At 41.1% G+C, this 12,089-nt stretch overlaps 1 protein-coding gene across 1 annotated transcript; it reads left to right on the top strand.

Moving 5' to 3' along the window:
• The first annotated feature begins 8,550 nt into the window (after positions 1-8,550).
• Positions 8,551-11,621, top strand: LOC125380974 (cornifin-B-like). Its single transcript, XM_048396763.1, has 2 exons — positions 8,551-8,561; positions 11,258-11,621. Exons 1-2 carry the CDS (start codon positions 8,551-8,553, stop codon positions 11,619-11,621), a joined length of 375 nt encoding a protein of 124 aa, XP_048252720.1.
• Positions 11,622-12,089: the final 468 nt, after the last annotated feature.

The following is a 12,089-nucleotide window of genomic DNA, read 5'->3' as shown; positions in this document are numbered from 1 at the left end:
AATAGGTATAATATTATACATTATTTGAATTATATTAAAGGTGTGGTCGACATGGAATTAATGATGTCCATAAAAGTCGAACAGAGAGCCTTTGTTGAGCTATGAGCGGTGTATGACGTTTTAAAAATGTAGTACTACTTATATCTTTAACATCCCTTGCGGTTTTAATTCATGTTTAATATCAGAATCGTTGTCGGATATCGAGAATATCTACATTTGGGTAGATTGGGTTGGGCGTTTGAGCTTGTATTATTAATATGATATTATATAATTTATTTCATTTATTTCATTCACACAACTTAATTTAAGAACAACGCGCGTGTATTAGGTATCTGAACTGCGCCATGGCTGTAACAAACACTCTTGTTTATGCAAATTGTGAGAGTAACGGATGCTACCGGTAGGGTAAGAGATGCTTAACCTTTTTGCGGAAACCTGGCTTCATCTCTGATTTTAAGTGATCCATTCATATTATTTTCGGGGCGGTCGGGTAGACTAGTGGTTAAAGCGTTCGCTCGTCACGCCGAAGACCCGGGTTCGATTCCCGACATGGGTACAATGTGTGAAGCCTATTTCTGGTGTCCCCCGCCGTGATATTGCTGGAATATTGCTAAAAGCGGCGTAAAATCATACTCACTCACTCACTCATATTATTTTCACTTCTATTTTGCTTTTTACGCCCAATGGAATCTGTTTCGGTGGATAATCGAGGATGGTTATTCTCTAGTGTTGCATTTTATTTTTTCCAGAAGAACTTTACTTTAAGACTACTGCTGATACCAAAAGTAATTTATCCTCAGGTTATACCGAAAATAAAATAATGTTCTACGTCAAAAAAAATAAATTGTTTGACTCTCACTGAAGCTGTTAACTGAAACAATATTCTGTCTCAAAGAGAAATCCAACTAAAAAAATAAATAAATAAAATCATATCTTAAAATTTAATTAAAAACTTAATTAAAATAACTTATTGTTATAACTCCCTTATAACAGCTGTCATGGTGTATGAATGTATTACTTGATGCAAACAGTGGTTGAAGTAGAGTCAAGGTATGACGTCTAACAAATAAATACTCAGCTTTGAGAATACGTTGCAATATAAATGCAAATAGGTTAATGAATTTGCATTTAGACAAGCTACTTTTATGTTAAATATTTTTGTTTACATTTGGAGGAAAATAAAAGTTTCACATTCGGATGATTCATAAATCCGAAATCACGTGATAATTATTTGATACATTGAAATCAACTGTGTCGGGACTGTCATACTATTTGTTAGTGTAAAATTTCCCATTTTAAGGAATTATAGCCAACGAATTTTACTTCGGATAAATGAATTTGTTTTGAACGCGCCTGCGTGAAGTTTCAAACAATTGAAAGTAATTTCTTGCCAGCACAAGGGATGCAGTTTCGAGAACCACAACGTAAATTACACTATTGCATTATGTTCTACGGGTCCAGGGAAGCATGACTTGACAATGCTATAACCTTGTTGAGTTCGTCAATAAATCACATCCATTGTGCTCGGAGAGGTCCCTGTTTCTCAAACTGGATCTTTCAAATGAAAATCAGCAAATAGGCCAAGTAACATCTGTATGGATGAAATGTCACGTGTCACGTGCCACGGGCGTCTTTGTCCGGCACCATCCCTCACCCTCATGGTCATTTCAAGCTGGTCAGCAAGCCAACGAGAGGTCTTTGTCCGAGCAGAATTAGCTGGTGTTGTTTAACTGACGCCCACAGCGGGATCCGTGAATATAAATGTTGAGTTTACCTTAAGTCGGAGAGGAACGGCTTCTTGCCCGCACACCCTTAATCAAATAGATCAAAGGACTGTGTGTCTAAGGTGTTGGAGCTTGAAGTGTTAGACAGAAATATATAACGCTGAATTGAAGACGTTTTTCGTGTTTTAATATATTTTTCTGTGTTTCAGAAGCCGTCTCATATTTGAAATGAGATATACAACATCGACTCTCAATCATTCTTGTCACTGTAGGCTCTGTGTAGACGCATTGTGTTACAGGTATGGACAGAGACCAATGGTAAGCAGGGTCAAAGCAGATGTGACCCAACACTCTTACTCAAATTTTACTATTACTAGTAACAAAATCGAACGGTGTTCAATGGCAAAATTTTCAGTAATAATAACTGATTCAAATATAGACAAATTAACACCCACGGCACCTTAGAAATCAAATTCAGTTATTTATTTATCTTTTTAAATTAACTCGCACAGCGATTTATATCAATTTAGAGCAGTGTACGATCACTTGTAATAGTACATATATTTTGTAGCATTTACAGCTCATAAAATACGGCCTTTACCAAACGAATGTACTCATTCACTCGTAGTAATATCTTGTATTTTTATATTTTATTTTCAACTATATAGTCAACATACTTAATATATATTGTTCGATTTGTCTGTGTGGATATTTCGCTGATTCATACTTTTTCACTTTTTGTGTTATGTAACTCGCTGCGTGTGGAATCTACACTTAAAAAAAATTATATTAACATTTCTCGAATATTTACCAGCCAACAAGAAACTTCGAGATATCAGCATATGTTTTTTTGCATAGTTCCTTATATATAACTGTGCTTGCTGTAAATCAACATAATTCTATTTGTAGCGCCAACGACGAGTGTTGACTCGAGTTAAGCGTACATGCGCTATAAGACGACTTGAAAAAGACTTTTTAAATATTCTTCCAATAATACCTACAGCGTTAAGACTTACCTGTGGAAGGATCTACCTGAGCAAGTGTAACACACGAGCGTCTTAGCTTTACAATCTCACCCCTCCCGCACGGAGTTCAAGTATTGACTGGGGAGGTGGGCCGTGATTGACTCCTGGTATCAAGGCAGGATAGTTGAGTGATGATATGCCGATCGACCATTTTACCTGGCGTTTTCTACCTTCAATTGATATTTTTTCACCCTGCCAATTTTTCCCCAGACGCATTCCGCTGTCTAGCAACGAACACAATAACACGACACACAGTCGCGACCTGCTCGTCTCAAGGGGTACTTTTAGAAGCCGGTTGTGCTGCTGGCTGGTATGTAAACCTCCATTTAGCCCCTTCTTTGGCAGCTATATGGTTTTAGGAAACACAAGTTTAACAAATATGTGACATAGACAGTAAAACCCCTTTAAACCGGATCCATCGTTCCGGAACACCTACATTAGGACATTACTATTGGAACATCTCACATAATTAAAGACCTATTTCTATGTACCCGTGATTCGTTAATCCGGACTATTTCTGCCCTATTATTACATTATCGTCCGGATTAAACGGGCTTCACTCCCATGATGAAAAAGGGATCCATTCAAGTGATGTTCACCCATTTTGCCTTTTACGCCCAGTGGAATCGAGACGAATTATTCGCTGGCGTTGACGTTGTATATTTACGTTTGTAAACAAGTAACAACGCCCGTTCCTCCTAACAAAGAACAAATTGCGTCATAGCCTATATATTGGGAAATATATATATATATTGCTCGGTTAGAAGAGTGTCAAATAAACCCAGTGAAACTCAACTGGATTTTTTTTTGCATTCTGCATATGCATTCGCCAGGTGTAATACAGTAATAATACAATTTTGGGACACGTGGCAAGAATCTACATTAAGCGGGTGAGTGAGTATGGTTTTACGCCGCTTTTATTCCGACAATGATACGGCGGAGGACACCAGAAATGGGTTTCTCAAAATGTACCCACTTTTGGAGTCGAACCCGGGCTTTCGGCGTGACGAGCGAACGCTAACCTACCGCCCCGTCTACATTAAGGCATGTGAAGAACCGTTTTGTTGAATTTGAATTTTGTCGTTTTATTTCGGGTGTTAAGACGTTTTATGTGACATAGACCCCGGTAGAAGATCCGCTGTGACATTCATGTTTAAAATTGCGCTTAAAGCAAATTGTCGCTGTGTTTTGTGCATATATTGCTTGGGGTAAGTTACGGCACCCTGCGGCTCAGTATAGAGTTCAACAGCACTTGGTGGCTGCCTCTAGACAATTAATAAGGAGGCTATTCACCCGCACACATTGTCAGTCACATGAAGTGGGAATTTAGTTGACGTGTATCAACTTGTATTTCTGCTGGTAGTGCAAACAGGGCAGATGAAACACTGAATGGCAAAATATTTACAAAATATTTGTCCTCCAATCTGACAGATATGACTACTACTTTCACAAGGACTGACAGAAATAGAAGAATGCTGTAGTCTGGTTTGATGTAACAACATTCTCACTGACATATGACGCACGACAAACCTTTGTATGGAGTTCTAGAAGGGACACTGTCGCGTTGTCACCCTAACAAAAACCTAGCAAACGTGAAAAAAATAACAAAAGCTAGACATCGCAACTCGTTATTTGATCAATTGTTGTGTTGCCGTGCTTTAAATAATGTATTTTGTTTTTACCAAAGGGCGACATTACGACAATGTCCCTTGAAGGATGCCATACTTTTCTGCTTTAAATGTCATTGTTACGTGGTGCTAAAGCATACGTTTTGTGATATTCCGCGTTAAATTCATTATATGCCCAGGCAGCAGGCCATGTGTCAATCGTTATCGTCAAAGGCGTAGCAACTCTCTTTACAGCGTAGTCTCCCTTAGTCATACCAGGATCCGTTGGTCGGTTAAAAATTGTTTTGTTTTTCTACTTTTTCATCTTCAACTTCTTCCTCTTTTCAGTCCTCATTTTCTACTTCTTCCTCTTCTTCTGTAAAAAGTTATAAGCATGATGTACATCGGCTCAGTCTGTACACAGGAAACATTGTGTTTAGATCCTAAACACAACCCTTGTTCCAGAATTTTGACTCGTTTAGGTATACACATGTTTAGGGTCTGAACATGTTTAGGAGCTAAACATGTTAGAGTCTAAATATTGGTAGGACCCGTATCCAACCTTTTAAGAAAGGGGCGCTTTCAGAGTTAAGGTGGGAGATAGAAGTATTATGACGAACTTACAAAATGTAAGGGTCTATCGTAATATACATAATGAGGGTCTATCGTATTATACAAAATGAGGGTCTATCGTATTATACATAATGAGGGTCTATCGTAATATACATAATGAAGGTCTATCGTAATATACATACTGAGGGTCTATCGTAATATACATAATGAAGGTCTATCGTAATATACATAATGAGGGTCTATCGTAATATACATAATGAGGGTCTATCGTAATATACATAATGAGGGTCTATCGTAATATACATAATGAGGGTCTATCGTAATATACATAATGAGGGTCTATCGTAATATACATAATGAGGGTCTATCGTAATATACATAATGAGGGTCTATCGTAATATACATACTGAGGGTCTATCGTAATATACATAATGAAGGTCTATCGTAATATACATAATGAAGGTCTATCGTAATATACATAATGAGGGTCTATCGTAATATACATAATGAGGGTCTATCGTAATATACATAATGAGGGTCTATCGTAATATACATAATGAGGGTCTATCGTAATATACATAATGAGGGTCTATCGTAATATACACAATGAGGGTCTATCGTAATATACATAATGAGGGTCTATCGTAATATACATAATGAGGGTCTATCGTAATATACATAATGAGGGTCTATCGTAATATACATAATGAAGGTCTATCGTAATATACATAATGAGGGTCTATCGTATTATACATAATGAGGGTCTATCGTAATATACATAATGAGGGGCTATCGTAATATACATAATGAGGGGCTATCGTAATATACATAATGAGGGTCTATCGTATTATACATAATGAGGGTCTATCGTAATATACATAATGAGGGTCTATCGTAATATACATAATGAGGGTCTATCGTAATATACATAATGAGGGTCTATCGTATTATACATAATGAGGGTCTATCGTAATATACATAATGAGGGTCTAACGTAATATACATAATGAGGGTCTATCGTAATATACATAATGAGGGTCTATCGTAATATACATAATGAGGGTCTATCGTAATATACATAATGAGGGTCTATCGTAATATACATAATGATATGCATTTTTTCGTAAACATGTTTAAATTCTAAACATTTTTTACACTAAACGTGTTTAAATTCTAAAAAAAGGTTTGGTATTTAACAATCTTTAGATTATGGGGATGTTGTGTTTAGGTTTTGTTTAGGATGAGAGACGATAGGAATCCTTTTAGGAATTAAACACATGCCTAAGCATGATCTAAACGTTTCTTGTATGTATTTACATTCTAAAAGCAGTTTTGACAGTGTATGAACACTATTAACTCATGTGAGAATTATATTAAAAGTCCTATAATTAGATCAAGAGGCTAAGTGAGTGATCCATCACTTCCTATGTGTCGTGCGCACATTACACGATATGAGTTGCGTTACTTAATCAATATACATCTTTTCATATAATGTATTAGGACAACCGACATGGGGAACACACTGATTGTTGAACTTAACACTCCCAGCTGTGAAATAGTAGCTAACACGTTTTGACGATGTGGTATGACTGAATTCACTGAAGAAGGTGAGGAGAGGTGAAATTGGGCTAAACGTATATATATAGCGACGTGCATGCACGTGTGTGTGTGTGTGTGTGTGTGTGTGTGTGCGTGTGCGCGGGCGTGCGTGCGTGTGCGTGTGTGCACGTGTGTGTGGCTGATTGTACTTGTCCGGTCTGATGCCGATTTATAGTGCTAGCTCACTGAGATACCATGCCACAGTTTAACATGAATACCCCAATCAGACACAGTATACTGACTCCGAGCCGACCAGTCCCTGTTTTAGCCCCTTAATGCCGAGCGCCAGACAGAGTAACAACAAGTACCATCTTTAAACGTCTTTTGGTATGACGCGGTCGGGGATCGAACCCCTAGTACAAGCAGCCACACACACACACACACACACACGTACATGCACGTCGCTATATAAGTGCAATAATCTTGAACGCGACGTTAAACCCCATTTCACCTCACCTCAAGTTAGAGATATTAAACCATTACTGGCGCTCAATCAGCACTCAAAGAATAATCCACATGGTTTTATTTTGAAAAATATTAATTGATATAAAACTTTAAAAAAGAATTTAAAATCGCATAATACACAACTGTTGATGCATAGTATCTGAGCTTTTTTAATTGAAAATCAATAAATTTCCTCTTTTTGCGCATTGCAAACGTGGTAGGGGCTATGTGGTTGCAAATTCATTTCTTACCCCAGTCTTTATTGAACTAGTTCATTTTTTTCACAAAATTACCCAGCCACAGATTACTTTTTACAAACTGTCAGGGGAAAGGGTCATAGTTAAGTAGACATAACCAAATTTAACAACAAGTCTTCTGGTAGTTATACTTTCTTTAGACTTTCAGTATATATTCTCTGGTGTTTCAGTATACATCTATATCCTCTGGTGTCGACGTTTTCTATTTTCTTTTCGGGGCGGTCGGGTAGCCTAGTGGTTAAAGCGTTCGCTCGTCACGCCGAAGACTCGGGTTCGATTCCCGACATGGGTACAATGTGTGAAGCACATTTCTGGTGTTCCCCGCCGTGATATTGCTTGAATATTGCTAAAAGCGGCGTGAAACCATACTCACTCACTCACTCACTCACTCTAGTTTTTATTCACATATACGCTTCAATGTTACATAAAATACACATGATATGCACGTATCGCTGTTACATATACACGTGTATTATACATACGATTGTGTTACATTATACACAACTGTATTACATTATATATGTGTAACATATGCACTTGAGTTACATGATTATACACAGTCGTGTAACATGAACTCTTGGTCTCAATGTTGACTGGTCACGTGAAGCGATGACGTCACTCTGGTTATTTGTTGAGAACAATGCGATGCCACGTCTTGAACAGCGGACGATAACATTTCATCTAAACAATTGGTTGATCATTTCTGTTCTGCTTGTCCCAAGAGACGACTAAATGGATCGGGTGGTCAGGCTTGGGGGATATAACTGGATTATATATATAGCCCTATATCCGCAGTATTACTGAGTGCGGCGTTAAGCAACAAACAAAATAATCAAAAACGACAATGAGTTATAAATAAAATACTGTATCCGAATTACGGATCATTGTGACGGCCAAAGCTTACATCTTTAAACCACTGGGGATAAGTAATCGTTAATTCCTTGTAAACTGTCGGACAAAAGAAAGTACACACCAATGTTTGATTGTGGTTAAAATGAAACAAACAATAAATGGTTTTTCGATAGTGATTCATCTGAAGGTATGGCGGGACATCTTCGGAATGGCCAGCAGTTCGTACTTGACCACACAGAAGGAAGCGAGCTACAAAAACATGTTTTATATCACTAAAAAAGAGTAACGGGTATCACAGCTATCATCAGTTTTGTTCAGCCTTGTAAAGTTTTGATAACGTTTGTAATTTTTTGTTCAAATCTAATTTTCAATTGTATACCTTTTCACCAGGCAGTTTAGATCGTTGGCAAATTGCTAGATGTTCCAAACGCCGTGTTGTAATGCTAGGTCACAGTTCCAATACATGACCATGTCGGAAGAGTGAGTGAGTGAGTGAGTGAGTGAGTGAGTGAGTTGGGTTTAACGCCGCTTTTAACAATATTCCAGTTATATCGCGGCGTTAAGCCAAATGTGGGAGGAAAGCCCGAAGTGATGCAGGTCTGAGACGTTTACCACTTCGGTGAAACCCACGAGCACGGGTATGGTGCTGACAAACCTAGAAACATAATCGGGGCGAACCGGGATTCGAACCCACAATCATAGGTTTCTGGCGTGTCCAAGGGACGCAACTCATCACAGCGAATCGCGGCGCCTTAGACGACTGGGCCACCCTCGACGAACCAGGTGAGCCCAAGTCAACCTTGGTTGGCCAATGTTAATTCACGTTAACTGATTAACGTCACACTTCGGTTGACCTAGGTTGACTAACTGAACCCGTGGGATGTGGCGCTCTGGTCACTCCAAGTTACGTCATCGTTAAAGCTATTTAGTTTCATTTATTGATTCAGTCATGAATATAATAATTTTAATGAATAAATTTAACCAGGTATTGATAGTATGTATGTATTCTGATATGCATCAGGGAAATTTCACTTTCGTTGTTGGTATTAATTCGATTGTTGATATAAATACTTTAGAATCGACCCGTGAAGATCCGGGTCGGAATAGGTCTTCAGCAACCCATGTTTGCCGTAAAATGCGACTTTGCTTGTCATAAGACGCGACTAACGGGATCGGGTGGTCAGACTCGCTGACTTGGTTGATGCATGAATTGCGTGGATCGATGCTCATGATGTCAATCACTGGATTGTCTGGTCCAGTCTCGATTATTAACAGACCACCGTCATATAGCTGGAATATTGCTACGTCGGTGTCAAACAAACAAACAAACAAACAAACAAACAAACAAACGGCGAGGACATGTCATCATACATGCTTAGGACAGATCGTCCTCCACATCGGCGACATGACCTTGACAGTCCCAAACAGCGTTAAACAACAAACAATAAACTTTAAAATCAATAATGCAACTATGATGATGATGTTGCATCTCGTTAGATGTTCTGCGCGTTATTGTTAATTTTCTAGTCATTTAGAAGGATTAAATAGAAAAAGGTACAATGACGGCTTTGTCAAGCTGTGAAACAGTCGTTAACCTCTCACAGATGTGTGTTATAGCAATACACATGGCTGTCCTGTTTCCCCATCTCCTAGCAGCCATTATTATAACCAAGGTTGCGTTTTATGCGTTTTATTTTGGGCACTGCCCTTAGTTATCCTTGATTAACGCTGTTTTACTCAGGTTGATTCTAGTCAACCCAAATTGACAACCCCGGTTGACTCAAATTTGACTAATCGAACGCACGTACTGATATTTTGTGACTTCACTTCCTAGTTCGCATGGACCAGATTCCATTTTTGCAGGTCGCCCTGACAAAGCTGGGATACTGCTGAGTGCGGTGATAACTGAAGTTCATTCTCTCTACTTCCATTGTAACAGACACACTTATGTCTTGTGTTACCGCACTATGGAATAAGCCCGAGAAGGGAGTGCATTATCGTATTAATGTGGTGGCAAGTGGCCCTGTGTATAGTCCACACTGTGTCACAAATCATGCTGGTACGACGCTGGCGGCGGAGAGTGGGTGGATGACAGATTTGAAGCCGTCCTTGTTTGCAATGTGAATTAAATAATATATTAAAAATTCCTCGTCGCTGGTGCGTGTTCCGAATGTCAAACATCCATTTAATAACATGATAAAAACTGTTTCACTTGATTCAGTTGCATGTCGTTTGTTTAAGGTAAGATGAGACATTGTTTACTAACTATCATAATAAAAATACAGGTGACCGCGCTCGGAAAGCTTGACTTGATATTTTGGTATTTTCCCCACACAGAATCTCAGGTTATAAACGTCGTGTGGTGTCTTCTTAGACGACAGACTTCTTTCGAAATATACCCCGGTTCGCCCAGCAGTGAGTGGGTACCCGGCAGGATGGGATGTGCAATGACCCGTTGATATATCTGGTCATGTAAATCAGTGAGTGAGTGAGTGGGTGAGTTGGATTTAACGCCGCTTTTAACAATATTCCAGTTATATCGCGGCGTTAAGCCTAATGTGGGAGGAAAGCCCGAAGTGATGCAGGTCTGAGACGTTTACCACTTCGGTGAAACCCACGAGCACGGGTATGGTGCTGACAAACCTAGAAAAATAATCTGGGCGAACCGGGATTCGAACCCACAATCATAGGTTTCTGGCGTGCCCAAGGGACGCAACTGTGCACAGCGAATCGCGGCTCCTTAGACGACTGGGCCACCCGTGCTCCCTGTAAAGCAGTGAACACTGATGGGGTGTGTATATAGGCGACCGAATGTCATGTGTGGCACTGCCATGCATGGAGGTGTGTACATGTGGTAGTTATGCAACACCGCGATTTATACAAGGACTACATGTCGTGAAACACAGTTGTGTTTATTATTAATCTGAGATTTGACCCTGAACACCCATTAAACTAACCGAGATACGAGTAAAAATGGTGAGTTTGCCTCGTGGAACCGTTAAAGCGCATGGCATGGTAGTGCACGTGTGAAGCTTTTAATGGTGTTCCCCGACGTTAGACATTGCTAAAATAAAAGCGTTACTCGCTCCCTCACTCACTCACTCAGCAATCAGTCATCACGGATACAACCATATAGCGATGTGTCGGCTAAAAATAACTGAATTCTTATTCCCTAGATGTGGTAGTAGTGTTCATGTTTGTTATACTAACAAAGGCCATCCCGGCACCCCGGCAGCCCTGCGCCCCGCACCCCGGCACCCCGGCACCCCGGCACCCTGGCACCCTGACGCCCCGGCACCCCGACACCCCGGCACCCTGGCACCCTTACACCCGGCACTCCGGCACCCCGGCACCCTGACGCCCCGTCACCCTTACACCCGGCACTCCGGCACCCCGGCACCCCGACACTCCGGCACCCTTACACCCGGGACTCCGGCACCCCGGCACCCCGGCACCCCGGCACCCTTACACCCGGCACTCCGGCACCCCGGCACCCCGGCACTCCGGCACCCCGGCACCCCGACACCCCGGCACCCTTAAACCCGGCACTCCGGCACCCCGGCACCCCGACACCCCGGCACCCTTACACCCGGCACTCCGGCACCCCGGCACCCCGACACCCCGGCACCCTTACACCCGGCACTCCGACACCCCGGCACCCTGACGCCCCGGCACCCTTACACCTGGCACTCCGGCACCCCGGCACCCCTGCGCCCCGGCACCGCGGCACCCTTACACCCCGGCACCCCAGCACCCCGTGGGCACCCGGTTAGAATACGTACCATGCACTCTATTGACTTGGTTCATTCCGTGTCATGGTACCCCCGATGGCGAAGGGCGTTGCTCATGATATCAACCAACGGTTTGGCTGGTCCAGACTCGATTATTTACAGGGCGCGATGATATAACCGGACTTTTTTCTGATTGTGAAAAAAGAACCCAAAGTATTCAGAGTGGGAACGGTTGGTACGTCCCTCAGCCGAATACATCTCGAATATACCTTGGTCT

The sequence above is a fragment of the Haliotis rufescens genome, unplaced genomic scaffold, assembly GCF_023055435.1.
Source record: "Haliotis rufescens isolate VD_foot unplaced genomic scaffold, xgHalRufe1.0.p SCAF_16, whole genome shotgun sequence".
In the NCBI taxonomy this organism is placed as follows: Eukaryota; Metazoa; Mollusca; class Gastropoda; order Lepetellida; family Haliotidae; genus Haliotis; species Haliotis rufescens.
Note: the sequence above shows the minus strand (reverse complement) of the source record. Positions and strands in the feature narration are given on the sequence as shown.